This window comes from Sinocyclocheilus grahami, unplaced genomic scaffold, assembly GCF_001515645.1.
Source record: "Sinocyclocheilus grahami isolate Dianchi unplaced genomic scaffold, SAMN03320097.WGS_v1.1 scaffold218.1, whole genome shotgun sequence".
In the NCBI taxonomy this organism is placed as follows: domain Eukaryota; kingdom Metazoa; phylum Chordata; class Actinopteri; order Cypriniformes; family Cyprinidae; genus Sinocyclocheilus; species Sinocyclocheilus grahami.
The window spans coordinates 1,510,778-1,528,108 of NW_015505397.1; the positions used below are offsets into that span (position 1 = coordinate 1,510,778).

At 37.6% G+C, this 17,331-nt stretch overlaps 1 protein-coding gene across 1 annotated transcript in view; it reads right to left on the minus strand.

The window, feature by feature from the left end:
• The window catches only part of LOC107596360 (testican-1-like), a 263,564-nt gene that overhangs the window by 53,157 nt on the left and 193,076 nt on the right, over positions 1-17,331 (minus strand). Inside the window, exon 5 of the mRNA XM_016287085.1 lies at positions 701-809. Within this exon, the coding sequence (XP_016142571.1) occupies positions 701-809 (109 nt within the window). The remainder of the gene's footprint in view (positions 1-700; positions 810-17,331) is intronic.

The window sequence follows — 17,331 nt, forward strand, 5'->3', positions numbered from 1 at the left end:
TTTGGATAAAAGCGTCTGCAAAATGACTAAATGTAAATATAAATGTAAAATTTAAATAATAAAAACTAATAAAAATATTATAAATAATATTTTACACATTTAAAATATTTTTTACTGCATAAATTGCGTCATAATGCACTAAAATACATGGCTGCCTTTTGAAGTTTAGGATGGGGTCCCACACATATAAGAATAAATATATAAATAGAATAAAACATAACTAAATAAATAATTTAATTAAAATAATTTAAACAATTATTAGAATGAATGAATTATAATTTATTTAAATAAAAACAAACACACCTAAGAATATAGTACTAGAGTGTGTATGAAACATGTTTTCTAATGAAACATAATAAAACTAATTTAATATTTTGTGTGTATATATATATATATATATATATATATATATATATATATCATATAGGATATATCATATTTTTCCACAGTATAAATTAGGTCCTTATACATAAAAAATGCTGAATTTTATTTTTTTTTTGCATAGGGGTCTTCTGAATGAGGATGATCATATATGGTTGTCTGTGACATCTAAAAAATTGAAAACCCCTGCCCTAGCAACCAGTCAGTAAAGCATATGTAACTGTTTGCACACTGCATAGTCTAAATGATCTTCAAACTAGTCAGCATTTGCCTCGACAAACGTATGATGTTGGCGTGTGACTGCGGGTCTTACCTGTGCTGTGCTGGTTTATGATTGGTGCAGATGGCCGTCTGGAAGTTGTGGCTCACACACACTTTGTGAGGAGGGCAGTGAACCTTCAGACAGGGGTCTTTAGTGCTGTCCAGCCCTGAAAAGACAGAGAAAGACTTAATTTACTATGATAAACTAGAGCCTCCAGCTCATCTGATCTCTGTTTACGTCTCCCTCAAACACACACGCAATCTCTCATCTTTTATATTCATGTTCTTTTGATTCACTTTTCCTTTCCAGGAAAGAAAGACAGAGCAGATTCAGTAAGATGGCATGAAAGGAGGTGAGAGAATCTTATGGAAGAGAGGAGAGCTTTACTCTGGCAAACACACAGGAGAAACAATCCAGCAGCCGTCTGGCAAACGCTTTATCATCTCTCACACACACAGCACCGACTTTGAGCAATAGCTCAGCATTTGCTCTGACATGCACTGTGAGCTGTAAGGTCTTATATAGACAGGTGTGTGGCTTTCCTAATCAAGTCCAATCAGTATAATCAAACACAGCTGGACTCAAATGAAGGTGTAGAACCATCTCAACGATGATCAGAAGAAATGGACAGCACCTGAGTTAAATATATGAGTGTCACAGCAAAGGGTCTGAATACTTAGGACCATGTGATATTTCAGTTTTTCTTTTTTAATAAATCTGCAAAAATGTCAACAATTCTGTGTTTTTCTGTCAATATGGGGTGCTGTGTGTACATTAATGAGGAAAAAAAATTAACAAATGATTTTAGCAAATGGCTGCAATATAACAAAGAGTGAAAAATTTAAGGGGGTCTGAATACTTTCCGTACCCACTGTATATATATACAATGAAACAACGGAACACTGATTGTTAGGGCTGGGCGATATGGCCAAAAATATGATCACAATATATATTTTCCATATCATATGAAATCGCTTTTTATCACGAAATTCATATGCTGAGGAAGGAAACACTTTCCACATGTTTGTTAGACCTTGAGAATAAATGGAAATATAACTTTGTTTGTTCCCAATTAAAGACAGAGTAAGATATCTTTTAATCAAGGGCCCCAAAAATAAAAATAAAAGTTCTCCTAAATTATTTTTCCCATTTTATTTTTTTCTTGTTTCTGTGTTTTATGATTGAATTCAAATGTATCATAAAAATGGTGTCTACTTAAATGGATTAATAAAACTTTAACAGTTTGAAATGTTATCAAATGAAAATAATTCACAACAAAACTCTGCATTTTTATTGTCAAGTAAGATGCTGCACAACAGAACTGTAAAATTGAATGAAAAAATACCTTGGTTGTATGATATTCCTTAAAATTAATAATATTATTATTATTTGAGAATTATGTTTTAGTATACAATGGTAACATATTTATGTCATAATTTCTTCAAGTAAAAACCAGACTTTTATTTTGACGGGTTGTCGTGAAGGTCTTTCAGTTTCAGTGTGTCTTTGACAGCAGTTTGTCTTAAATGAAACGGTGTAAAGCTGGTGAATTGACTCTCAGAGCAGCTCTGGATATTGAAGTTCATGTCCTCATATATTGAGACGCAGCTGCTGAAGCAGTCAGCATCACGTGTGTTTGAGTTGGTGTATCAGACGAAAACGCGTCATGCATTCACACAGAAACACTCAGAACATGAGTTATTAGCAGCATGCACTGACTGGATGCTGTAGCCTTTATTTCTGCTGTGATAGACTGTTTGATTAATCTATATCGATATAAAAATGTCCAGAGCTTATCATTGTTATTTACATACATTTTATTGTGATCTTGATATGATATCGCCTAGCCCTATTGATTTTTGTATCATTGTTTTGCTATAATGAAACAACGAAACAAAACGATACAATGAAACAATGGAGCAATAACACAACAAAACGATGAAACAATATGATACAATGAAATAATAATACAGCGAAACAATGACAACAAAACAATGAAACAACGGAACACTGCAACAAAGAACAACAAAATAATGATACAACAAAACAACGGAATGCTACAATGCTACAATGAAACAAAACGTTAGATTGAAACAACATAATGACACAACCAAACAATACAACAGAACAATGATGCAACAAACTGCTACAAAGAAACAATAACAAAACGTTAATGAAACAATGGAACACTGATCATTGTTTTGCTATAATAAAACAATGCATCAAAACGATACAATGAAACAACAAAAAGTAACAATAAAACAAAAGAACACCGATGCACACAAAGAAACAAAGCAATGATACAACAAAACATTGAAACAATGATGAAACAAAACAATACAATAATACAAAGAAAGCAAACAGTGACCATAAGCTGCAGTCAAGATTTTAAAAATGACATAAAATCATCATAACATCTGTCCATATGACCCCTGCTCATTATTCCAAGTCTGCTGAAGTCAAATAATAGTTGTGTGTTAGAAACAGACCGATATTTAACATTATTTGCTGAAAATTTCCACCCGTGCAGCAGCTCTCAAAAATAACTTGTGCTTTTCTACATTCAAACATGTTTCATTAAGTCAAGAGACCCGTGAGAACCAACAATATTTGTCATCACTTACATCCAACCTGGATCCAATGGCATATTTGAATATGCAAATGAGTTGCGGAAGATTTGCAGCAATTAATGATTCAAGTTCAGTCTGTTCCTTAAATAAAGCATCATATGACTCTAGAAGAATATAGGGCACACACGTCATATAAACTACTTCCTCTACATGGAAAAGACATTCTGCTGCTGTACAAACACACGTCTCATTTTCAAACACTTGCTCTTCTTTTAGTTCATCTTCCTCTGGTTTTCTTTCTGTCTTCTGCTGTCAGTCGTTTGTTAGGGAGTGGGGGTTTTTGTGTGTTTAGAGATGTACATGCCTTATTGATGGAGTTCAGGCCTCTCTCAACCCTGTGACAGATGGAATCATTTAATATTTTCCTGCATATGAGATTTAGCCGGTGAGGGCGAGAGAGACGGAAGGAAACGAGAGATGAGGCGCTGGGAGCTGTCTGAGGGGAAGTGAGGACACGCTTTACCAGCGGACAGACACACACACACACACACACACACACACAATATAAAAACAAATTCAAAAATTAATTATACAAATAACATTTTTGACAAATAAATATAAATTTTTATAATTAAAATGTATCTCCTTTTTTAGGATGTCTTTCACATTATAGTGATGCGAATTTAGGATGAAAATATACTTAATTGTAATGAAAAGAATGTTGCAATACAAAGAAAACTTAATTTTCTGAAAATGGGTTTAACTGTCTAATATAAATATAAATATAATTTATACAAATACAAAATTAAAGCAAACAATTATACGAATAAATATAATTTACTATTTTTTTTAATTATTATCCTTATTTTGGGATGAAAATGAAAAGAAACTGAAAATAAAAACAAAGCCAAAAGTAATACCTGTACTACTATATCTAGATCACTGTACAAAGAACCACACATTCTAGAAAATCTGAAATTAAGTCTCTTAGACTGTGAACTGATCTGTGACAGATGCGTTTGTCTAAATTATATTTAGGTTCAGAGAAAGCGGAGTATAAAACTCATATCAAATCACTCAAAAATCTGTCAGAAATCCCTGAAGCCATTTCTGTCAGTCTCTGTAGTTACTGCACTTTGAATTTGCAGGTCAGTGCATGTGTTCAAGAATACATCAAATGTAATAAATAAAAAAAATTGCATAAAAAATAGAGTATTGATCTCATGAGGTGAGTGGAGATATAAGGTGAGTAAATGTACAGGAACACATGTACAGCACAGTGATGCATTTCTCTTGTTAAAGTGTATTATTTCATAGTGTCCAGTCGTTTTTTCTATTACACCAGAAAACAGGTCATTCATATTCAGAGACGAACCCCAAACACCCTCACTGCAGGGTACGAACGTGTGTCGAAGAGGGAATGAAAATAAGAAAGTCTGATAGATCCCGACTGATAAATGTGAGATGAGAGACTTTTCAATTCCAGGCTCTGAATGAACAAATTCAGCTCCTGTTTAAGCAAGCAGTCAATTCTAATCGACAAACAGTGCACAACGTACACACTTCGGCTATATACTGCATACTTTATTAAACATAGCATGTGCAACTATGCATCGCAATAATGATATCCGTTTCAAATAGCAGTTCACTACACTAAATGTTAAAAGGAATAGTTCACCCAGAAATTAACATTTGCTGAAAATTTCCTCACCCTCAGGCCATCCAAGATAGATGTAGATGAGTTTGTTTCTTCATTCTGCAGTGAATGGGTGCCGTCAGAATGAGAGTCCAAATAACTGATAAAAACATCAAAATAATCCACACCACTCCAGTCCATCAGTTAATGTCTTATGAAGTGAAGAACTGTAAGTTTGTAAGAAACAAAATCATCATTAAGAGGTTTTTAACTTCAAAAGTTTGCTTTTGGCTAAAATACAAGTCCATAATCCATAATAACGCTTCCTCCAGTGAAAGAGTCGTCTGGTCTGAATCAGGAGCAAAATATGCAAGATCAAGCACTGTTTACAATTTATTATGGACTTTAATTTTAGCTGGAAGCAACGGTTTAAGGTTCACTTCACATGATGTTAATTGATGGACTGGAGTGATGTGGATTACTTGTGGATTAGTGCAATGTTTTATCAGCTGTTTGGACTCCCATTCTGACGGCACCCATTCACTGCAGAGCAAGTAATGTAATGCTACATTTCTCCAAATCTGTTGGTTGGCCTGAGGGCAAGTACAATTTCAGGAAAATTTCATTTTGAGTGTTACCTGCATATTTAATTCAACTTTATCTAAAAATTGTTTTAAAGTTTGGCATACTGGCCAAAAAAAAAAAAAAAATAGATGTTTACAAATTTGTAGTTGATATTATTGATATACACAGGAAATGAAAGATCGAGCCAGGCACACTGCATTGTGGGATTCACAATGGGCTCTTTTGTGTACTGTGCATAACGCAATCAACGGCAGTTTACAGCATTTCATGAATACATAAAATTAGCACACTGTGCAAAGTATACATTCTACATATTGTAGAAATAGCACTAGTAGTGTGTCATTTCATTCATCTCTTCTTGTCTACGATTGACTGTCCATATTCATCTCCGTCTGCTGTGCTTTATTACAGGAGTGAGTGAGTGATGAAGAATTAATTTCACTGAAAAATAAAACCCATCTGCGCTGGTTTATTCGATGTATGATTTCTCCTCCATCATATGTCTCTGGTGACATCGCTATGGAAACCTGCTGCCCCTCAGGGCTGAGAGTTTTATCATTTTTATGGCTTGAATTAAAAGAGAGAGAGAAATATGCTCATAAACATTTGATAGTCAGTAAATTAAATTCTATAAAAGTGCAACATTGGCTCCATATATATCCTCTTACAGCCACCTACGTGAGCGTGTGTGTGACCTGCAGTATTATCCTGTACTTTAACACCATATTTCTTCAGAAAATGCTGGATTTTTGACAATCTACTAAAACTGCATGAGTAAAAACAGTACGGACCTTCCTTTTCTGTTGCACGCAAGAAAGAATCTCACACTGGGTGAATAAATGATGACCGTTTATCCTGTTTGGCTGCTTTAAACCAAACGCAGGCATTTAAAGTCATGCAAATTCAGCCTGCATCGATTCTCTGTGTAAACTGCACGTATTAGCTCTCTATCAGGTTCGACCTTTGAACTTTAGTATCACAGCAACGGTAGACCTCATCTATCCAGATGTGACCTCTAAAGCTTTCATACACCTCACAAATCAACCTTTAACCCTTCGCAAGCCACGGATTGCTGCGAATGTGGGCGTCTCATCTGCTGTGTCGATCAATAACTGTACAACACAACGGCTTTGTTCAGATTAAATACTAGCTTACTGTCAACACTGCCTACTTGCACTGCATACTGACTACTGCTTTCTGAAGAAGTCAAATATTAGGCATTTTTCCACAATAAATGTTTCAATTCAGTGTTATTTTAGTATCATTGATATACTGTTGTAGTTTTTTTCAATATTTTAAACTTTATTTTTATATTTTCTATGGAGACCCATTTCCGCCACAGAATTGGAAAAAAAAACTAATTTTTAAAAAATATTTTTTGTCATAATTCAGACTTTATTTCTTGCAAACAAAGTTGAGATATAAATTAATTGTTTTTGTAATTTTATTTATTTTACTTGTCTATATAGTTTTATTAAGTTTTAGTTTATGTAATGAATCAGTCCACTGAAGGCGAGCGTAGTGAAGAACCTATGTGCAGTTTATTTACAGACATGATTCAAAATACAAACATAAACCGAGACTAGAGACACAGGCTTAAAAAAATATTTTTTGTCATAATTCAGACTTTATTTCTTGCAAACAAAGTTGAGATATAAATTAATTGTTTTTGTAATTTTATTTATTTTACTTGTCTATATAGTTTTAGTTTATGTAATGAATCAGTCCACTGAAGGCGAGCGTAGTGAAGAACCTATGTGCAGTTTATTTACAGACATGATTCAAAATACAAACATAAACCGAGACTAGAGACACAGGCTTGACTTGACGAGGCATAAACAGACTAGACTCACCGACAGCGGGTTACAACTTCAATACATGACCAGAGACAATGGCAACATGATGGCTACTTATAGAAAACAATACAGGTCACATGACAAGAACCAACCAATGAGAGACAGGACACATGACTAAGACTACCAATCAGAACATGACACAATGAACAAGAAAACCAATGGCATGAACACATGAGGGCAAGGGAAGCATGACACAAACAGGGACCATGACTAAACTCCAAAATAAAAGACATGAAAACATGAACATGAAACCAAACCCAAAACAGGCGTGACACTTTAGTTTGAGTTATTTTAGTACTTTAACTTAAACAATACAAATGAGAAATTCTTGACAACTAGCTGAAATAAAATGTGCATGAATTTGGAATAGCATAATATTATACTAACCACCGTATTTATGCATCTTTATATGTTTTTTAGGCAGAAATACTAAGAATAGCATGCTGGTATTTCAAATTCAGCAATCATTATTTTCCTGTGACTCCAGAGTAATTTGTCACATGGTATTTACGGCTCAGGTGACTGGCGCAAAAGAAACGTGAAAAATGTGCATACTGTGAACAAAATACAACACAAACATTGCAGGAATAGTAAAAGTAGTATGCTAATATGATATTCTGAACAGAACCACACATCTCATTAACCTGTGTTTCCTCTTTGCAACAGTCTGAATTATTCAGGTAAATCTCATTTCCATGATCATATCACAGGAGTCATCTTAAAATGAATGCTTCCTTATTCTGCTTCTGTTTTAAATAGTGTAATTAGTGCAGAAGGTTGAATGAGGCGAAATTAGCCAATCCGGATTCAGCATTCATACCTGTGATTATCCAATCAGAACGAGTCTGTGCTGCCTAATGGCCAATCAGCTTACAGCCGAATTCTGAATGTCACCAGATAAACAAAAAACATTCAGATGAATGAGGCCTTCATTTTCTGAACACACACACACACACACACACACACACACACACACACACACACTCATAATTTGTGTAATTATCATGCTGTGATCCTGATTCCACAGAGAGAATGTAAATATATAACCTTGACGGAGCCTAAAACACATACACCCACACCCACACCCACACCCACACACACACACACACACTGTCCTGTCAATGCCCTCTGCATTAGGGCACCTGCCCACCAAATGCCATCTGTGCCATCTGCACACTTTGGCATCAAGTGTCAATACACTCATTCAAATACACACTAGGGAGACAGGAGGCAACATGAGATCAAAATTGACTCTATATCCTTTCTTAAAGAATTAGTTCACCCATTATCATGCTGTGATCCTGATTCCACAGAGAGAATGTAAATATATAACCTTGATGGAGCCTAAAACACATACACCCACACCCACACACACACACACACACACTGTCCTGTCAATGCCCTCTGCATTAGGGCACCTGCCCACCAAATGCCATCTGTGCCATCTGCACACTTTGGCATCAAGTGTCAATACACTCATTCAAATACACACTAGGGAGACAGGAGGCAACATGAGATCAAAATTGACTCTATATCCTTTCTTAAAGAATTAGTTCACCCAAAAATGAAACTTTGCTAAAAATGTATTCACCCTCAAGCCATCCAAGATGTGAATAAGTCTTCATCAGATTTGGAGAAATTCAGCATTAAATCACTTGTTCGCCAATGGATGGTTGCCGTGAATGCAGTGAATGGTTGCCGTCAGAATGAGAGTCCAAACAGCTGATAAAAACATCACAATAATCCACAAGTAATGTACATGACTCCAGTCCATCAATTAACATCTTGTGAAGCCAAAAGCTGCATGTTTGTAAGAAACAAATGCATCATAATGATGTTTTTAACTTCAAAACACTGTTTTTGGCTAAAATATGAGTTCATAATCCATAATAACTCTTCCTCCAGTGAAAAAGTCCATCCACTGTCCTCTCATATCAAAATCCAACCGCATATTTGTATAGAGCTTTTTTGTACTGTTTTGGCTTGTAAACGGTGCTTGATCTGTGCATATCTCTCTGCTGATTCAGACAGGATGACTTTTTCACTGGAGAAAGCATTATTATGGATTATGGGCTCGAAAGCAACAATTAAAAACATCTTAATGATGGATTTGTTTCTTACAAACACACAGCTTTTGGCTTCATAAGATGTTTACTTGTGGATTATTGTGATGTTTTTATCAGCTGTTTGGACTCTCATTCTGATGGCACCCATTCACTGCAGAGGATTCATTGGTGAGCAACTGATGTAATGCTACATTTCTCCAAATCTGTTTTCATGAAGAAACAAACTCATCTGCATCTTGGATGGCCTGAGGGTGAGTACATTTTCAAATCTTTCAGATTTTTTTTTTTTTGGTGAACTATTCCTTTAATGCATGCTGCTAGTCTTATTATGAATGATTCATCGGTGCATGTTTTGTTTTTTTTATATCAGAAATTCAGTAAATATAATGACAGGTGAATACAGGAGGAGAGTATCAGGATATGAGCACGTGCATGTGAATATTCGATGTGTAATTAGTTTGGGCTTCTGTTACGAGGGAATAACCTGTAGTGCTAAAGTTCATGATCTGAGGTTAACTCAAACACTGAGCGTTAATAATGTACGACCCTACTGGAGCCAATCACACCTAGAGACACTGTATTACACAACGTAGACTCAACAGCATCCAAAACACTCTCTTATGAGTAATTTTAAGATCTCATTAGAAAGGCGACGAGTCTCACAGTCCCACTGGTTTGTCAGTTCAACTAGATGCAACTAAAACTATTACAAATCTTTTTTAAATTGAAAAAAAAAACTGAAATAAAATAAGCTGAATAAAATTACTAAAAATGAAACTCAAATAAATTTAAATGTAAATATAAATACTTTTTTTTTTAAAGAACAATGAAAACTCAAAATATAACAATAAAAGCTAATTGAAATCAAAATATGAACAAATAATATAATAATATATAAATATAAATCGCTCAACATCTTAAGCCCCTCCCACATCGCCTAACTTAAGTTGAAGAATCTGGAGAGAGGCAGAAGTGTGTCCTGCAGTACAGGGTGAATGTGGTCATACTGCAATCAGTCATGTGTGACGCTGAGGTCAGACGTATATGGAGATGACAGACGGGTCTCACACACGATTCACAAGAGAAAAACGCTCATAATGGGAGAATTGCCACAGTCAGCTAAACTAAACATGCAGATTATAAAGGATAGTGTTGTGATCAGAGGATATGAGGAGAAAGAGAGAGAGAGAGAGAGAGAGAGCGAGAGAGAGAGAGAGTAGATCAGAATGTGTTTGTGTATGTAATGAGGTTATATGTAGGAAGAATCATCTATCACAGCACAGCAGGAGCCGTCGACACACACACACACACACACACACACACACACACACGCACACACGCATTTACACAGAGATTAAATCAGGACATACCATAGATTTCTATCGCTTTTATGGAAAACTAAATATAGTAACTACAGACTAACTGCCCAAACCCTTAAAGAAACCTTAAAAACAAGCATTATTCACTTTATTAACGGGTTCCCTTTCAGTCAGTCACGTTCGACGTTATGTCGACATTGACGTTAGGGGTCTCATTTTGGGAGCCCTAATCAGTTCTGAGCATTACGAGAAACGGCCAATGACAATTGGTGAGTGGAATTTGCATGCCAAGCCACTCGCCGTACATACAGGTATATAAGATGGAGGAGTAATTTTTGCTTTGGAGCCGATCACTTTGTGAACGCTTTCTCTCCTATCAAGAGATCTACGAAAAAAACGAATAAGCCTACTAAAATTAGGCTGGAGATTCTCGGCTGCGTCATAGAGCATAGTCAGCAGTGTGTTTGCCCCTGTTTAGCACAGATATTGCTGTTTTCCACCCCTGGGCACCCCAGCCAGAAAGAGCAATTTCTTACAACTTGCACGGTCGAGAGTGTCTTTTGAGATGTCTTTCCGACTATGTGCCTCTGGGTGAGGTAGTTTCCTTATGATGGACATGATCGCTGTCTCACGGGCCTGGGCCACAAGCATGCTGAGACGGCTTCAGTGGATGATTCATGCCACGCTCCGCCCCAGTGCCTTTTTTCCCGGAGGTTCTTGAAGAGCTCACCAAAATGTTGAAGGCCCCCTACACAAGTTTGAGCTCTTCCCTCTACACTACCTTCGATGGTGGGGCAGCCAAGGGGTACTTCGATGTTCCCCAGGTGGAGCACGCGGTTGCGGTGCACCTGTGCCCGCAAAATGCCACCACCTGGAGGAACCATCCGCACCTCCCATCCAAAGCTTGTAAGCTGTCATCATCCCTGGCTGCCAAGGCTTACAGTGTTGCGGGCCAGGCCACCTCCGCCCTGCACACCATGGCCATTCTGCACAAACACCAGGTCAAGGAACCCCTCGGCAGGGATGCTCTGGCACACAGCTGGCCCCGGGGTTTATGCAAGTATGCCTTCCCCTCAGTAAGCCTCCTTGCACAGACCCTGTGCAAGATCAGGGAGAACGAGGAGCAGGTCCTTTTGTTTGCGCCGTATTGGCCCACCTGGACCTGGTTTTCCGATCTCACACTCCTCGCGACAGCCCCTCCATGGAGAATCTCCCTGCGGAGAGACCTTCTTTCTTAGGGGCAGGGCACTATTTGGCACCCATGCCCCCATCTGTGTAACCTGCACATTTGGTTTCTGGATGGGATGCGGTAGACCTCTCTGGCCTCTCAGGAATTTGAGGACCCCCAGAGATGCCCGGTCAGTGTTGTGGTTTTCTTCCTGCAAGAGAAGTTGGAGACGAGGCTGTCCCCCTCCACTTTGAAAGTGTATGTTGCTGTTATTGCGGCGCATCACAATGCAGTGGATGGATCCTTGGGGAGGTGTGGAGGAGATTAAATCTTCACAGATCACGCCTCGTTCCCTCTTGGGATCTCTCTGTGGTCCTGTTGGGACTAAGGGGGCCCCCTTTGAGCCGCTTGACTCAGTTGAGCTCAAATTCTTGTAATTTAAGACAGTGCTCCTGGTGGCGCTCACATCCATAAAAGAGGGTGGGGACCTGCACGAATTTTCGATTAACGAATCGTGCCTTGAGTTTGGGCCGGCTGGTTCTCACTGTAACAAAGTTAAAAGCTCAGGGAAGGAGGAGGCGGGAACCGGTGAACATTTAACATAAATTTAATCATATGAAATAAACAAACAAACACAAAACGAAAGCAAAAGCGGCAGCCCCTCACGGACAACTGCCGCATAAAACATAACAAATCAAGAACATAAATAGTCCAGGCCTGGTCCTGTCTCGTCCTTAACTGTCGTCACTCCTCTTTTTATCCTTCCGGAGCTCCTCCATGGGACTCAAGACTGGTGAGTGGCGCAGGTGGTGCTCATTATCATTTACTCCACTGGCCTCGCTCCGTTCCCACGGCTCTCTGCCCTGCCCCACTAGTCACAATGACATTATCTTGTGGCCAAGGCCTGGTTATATGTCCAAAGTTCCCACCACTCTCTTTCAGGACCAGGTGTTGAACTTGCAAGCGCTGCCCTTGGAGGAGGCAAATCCAGCCCTTGTGTTGCTGTGTCCCATTAATGCTTTGTGCATTTACATGGAATGCACAAAGCTTGAGACACTCTGAGCAGATCTCTGTTTGCTTTGGAGGACAGCAGAAGGGGAAGGCTGTCTCCAAACAGAGGTTGGAGTGCATGCCATCGCTTTGGCATAACAGGCACAAGACGAGCTGTGCCCCCTGGGGGTGAGAGCTCATTCCACTCGGAGTGTTGCCTCCTCCTGGGCATTGGCGCACAACACCTCTCTTGCAGAGCTGCGGGCTGCACGACACCTAATACCTTTGCGAGATTCTATGATCTCCGGGTGGAGCAAGTTTCCTCCCGTGTGTTGGGTATGAAACAGGTAATTTGCGGGAGGTCTGGCTCAGTGTCTCGCTTGCGGTGCCATTCCTCTGGTTAGGATATGTGTGCTTATCTTTTTCCAGTAAGTTCTAGCGGAAGAGTCTGTTGCCGTGTTCAGTATTTGGGTTGCATGCCATTAGTCACCCCCTTTTACTGGTGCCATATATGAGATTCCCTTGGTAATCCTGTATGTTCTTCCACGGTACCGTTTCCCTTGATAAACTTGTGTCTTCCCTAGACAGTTTGTTTACTGTCAGTGCCTGTTGTGTTCCCCTGAACTGGGGTCATGATAGTTTGTTTGACTGTGCTGCGACCAGTCTTACTGTTCACATTCCTACTTGTATGCGTCTCTGCACCCCAACGGTTGCTGAAATCTAGTATTGTGAGAATGTCCAGGGAAGCTTTTTCGGCTTCTCTGGTAAGCCCGTATACTTGTTGTCTGATCTGACTAATGGGGCATTGGTAGGTTACGGATTGAGGTACATCTGTCCTGACACGCTTGCTTGTCAGCACCTGCACTTTAAATTTTCGCAACACAGTTCTGGTTGTGGCTCTTTCCATAGGGACCCCTAACATCACTGAAAGGGAACGTCTTGGTTATGTACGTAACCCTCGTTCCCTGAAGGAGGGAATAGAGACTTTATGTCCCTCATGCCACAACCGTGAACTGCGCTAAATGCCGGGATGCTTTCCTCGGCTCCTCACCACAAACCTGAATGAGTGGATGTAATAATAAAACTGTAATAATAATAATAATAATAATAACAACAACAATAATAATGATAATTAATTAAATAAATAAATAAGTAAATATTATAGCTATATTAAAAAAACTAATAAATATTACAAAAACACAACAAAATTATTAAAACTTTAAAAGTAAAATGAAAACAGAATAAAAAAATAGAAATTCTAATTATTAATAAAAACTATAATAGTATCTCAATAATATTAAAAATAGCACTGTTTAAAAAAACAAAACCTTGTTTCAAAACAAGAAAAGTTCAAAACAAATTATTCACTTAATGAACAAGGTTATTATAGTTAACTAAAACTAAAATCCTCCCAAGATGTTTTCATTACTTGAAATGCATTAAAAAGACATTGAAAAACAATGTTAAATTATATATGTGTGTGTGTGCAGGGCTGTACATTGCGACATATATGTTTTGCACGTGCTACGAAAAAACTGGTCTGTGCGATTAATAAATGTACCACTGTAGCACACGTGCGAACAGTTTTGCATGTTCATAACACAGCTGCTTAATAGTGTGAAGTGATTTCGTTGTGCTTGTTTGTGTGTGTGAGATTGATTATACTTGGTAGTTAGGGGTGTGCGATTGACGATTTTTGAATATTCGCAATCACAAAACTACATTATTTCCATCTGCTTTAAAGCAATACCGGTTAAACATTTAATTCACATGCTGTTCTGCATGTGCTTTTTCTGAGCGCGTACTCAAGAAGCGTGCTAACACTGAGAGCCTGACAAAAAGCGCCTGATTATTGGACTAAGTTGTCTCTTGCATCTGATTGATTTAGCGTCTAATACTGTCAAAAACACACAAGGTTTACATATAAACACAGTTGGTTATGTCTGAAATGAAAGTAAACAAATGAGAGAGAAACGCATAAAGCTCTTAAAGGGACAGTAGCTGCTAAATATGCTGCCACCTGTCAATAAAGGGATAGTTCACCCCAAAAAATTTTTATTTCTGTCATTATTTAATCACTCACATTTTGTCCCAAACCTGTATTAATTTCTTTCTTGTACTGAACACAAAAGAAGATATTTTGAAGAATGTGAGTAACCAAACAGTAGCTGGTCCACACTGACTTTTACAGTAGGAATAAAATACCATGGAAGTTACTGGGGCCCAGCAACTGCTTCGTTGCCCACATTCTCCAAAAATAACTTTTATGTTCAACAGACGAAATAAATTAATTCAGGTTTAAAACAACTTGAATAAATGATGGTATAAAAATTAAACACCATTGAAAGACAGATGATCTTTTAATGTTAATAAAACAACAAAACACAGAAAAAAAATCACTCACTTCTCTTGACTGATGAACTTATCAGTCAGTTGCTTTAAAAAAGTATAATTGATGTATATAGTGTTTTATTTTAATATTTGTTCATTAAATTTCTTGAATGCTACTGCTAAATACTGTACCTGAAAAATGTTCTTATTTTCTAATAACAAAGATAAAATAATGACAAAGATTTTTATCTTTGCTAACTTTGCCTAAATGTCTACCATTGTTTTTTATTTTATATTTTGTTAAGGTGTAAGAGGTGTTATGTTGCTGCACTCTTCCATTTTTAGCAAATTAAGAAAACTTTGTCTAAAACAATTTTTGTGATGGTTTGTATTTTTTGTGCTCTGAATGGAACATCAGTGCCTGTTTAAGTGATGAACTCCATTACTTGTGTTTGTTTTCAGACATGATAACAGACGTTTTATACTTGTGCTACAACTTTTTGGCCTGTGCTACAAAACTTTCAACCTCTGTAGCACCAGTGCTATGTGAACAAAAAGTTAACGTAAAGTCCTGGTGTGTGTGTGTACTGTACATATCAGCTGTTTGCCATGGCAACATTTCTCATTTTTGTTTATTTTAAGTTAATGTACTAGAATAACTAAAAATAAAATAATAGTTTTAAAGACATTAAAAATAAATAAATAAACAATCTCAAAAACAATGACTAAAACTAACATTAAATGAAAATGGAAAATAGAAAAAAAATTATAATTAATATTAATAAAAACTATAAAAGTATCTCAAACAATGATACTAAAATAATAATATGAATCGTGTGTATGTTAAAGGTTTTGTCAGATTTAGCTCACTTGTCAAGACGATTCGGTCTGCAAAGTCAAGCTACACATAAAACAGTGCTTCTGTAAAAACCTCTCTCTCTGTGGAAATCACGTGGAAATAGTGTCAGGGTTCTGTCACTTCGGTCTAGTAATATTCATGGTTTTGTGACAGGGCCCTAACACTCCAGTCATGTCCTGTTTTTGTGTGAGTGTGCTTTTTTGAGTGTGCTTGAGCCATGCACTCTCGTCTGCGTGCCCTGTTTCCTTGTTTCATGTTGGAGCGTGGTGTTCGGATCCCAGCACTCACTTCTTGTTGAGTTTCGGTTTCGTGTCGGGGTTCGGACACTCGCGCTCCATGTTCTGTCTTGTTGTAGGAGTGTGCGGTCTCGAGTTCGCTCGGGCTGTACACTCTTCTGTCCACGTGGATTGTGCTGTTTTGTGTAGCACACGGTTTGTGTTCGGCCGCATGCTTTACTGTTGTCTTGTGTTGTTGCACGCAACTCGTGTTTTCTCGTGTTTTTCATTCATGTTGTCATATCTTGTGTGAACACACGGCTTATGAGTATTCTTATTAGCTGCGTGTTCGCGTCTTGTTTTGTTCAAGCACATGGCTTGTGATTGTTTTGCTGGCCATGTGCTTGTGTTTTTGTTTTGTGTGAGCAAATGGCTTTTGTCTTTGTTTCCTGTGTGCCATGTGCTCTCATGTCAACTGTCTTGACCCCACCCATCTTGTTACCTGATTATTGGTTAATTTGTCCCACCTGTGTTTCCCTCATTACCCTCCTTGTGCCAGTTCGTCGTCAAAATGGGGAGATAGTAGGACATATTTACTAAGAATATATGGTGCACTGATTAGGTCAGCAATTGATTATGGATCTGCTTCTAAATCCTTGATTAAAAAAGTAGAAACAGTTCAAGCACAATCTTTAAGAATATATAGTGAAGCTTTCAGATCTTCTCCAATATGAGCCATACAAGTGGAGGTGGGAGAAATGCCTATAAGTTTACGAAAATTTTAATTAACTATGAATTATTGGATAAATGTAAAAGGGCATTCAGAATTACATCTAGTAAAGGACATATTGAAGGATTGCTGGGAATATGGGAAAAATAAAATCAAACGTTTTGGTTGGACAGCAACTAGAGATGCTACGATTTTGGGTATTACAGAAATCTCAGTTAGTCCCTCTGTTGTAATATCGAATATTCCTCCTTGGTTGCTTCCTACGCCTCAAGTGGATTTTCATCTACAATATATGGTTAAGAATGAGAAAACGTTATCTAAGGAGATTGTTGTTCAACAATATCTAGATCAAAATTACTCTTC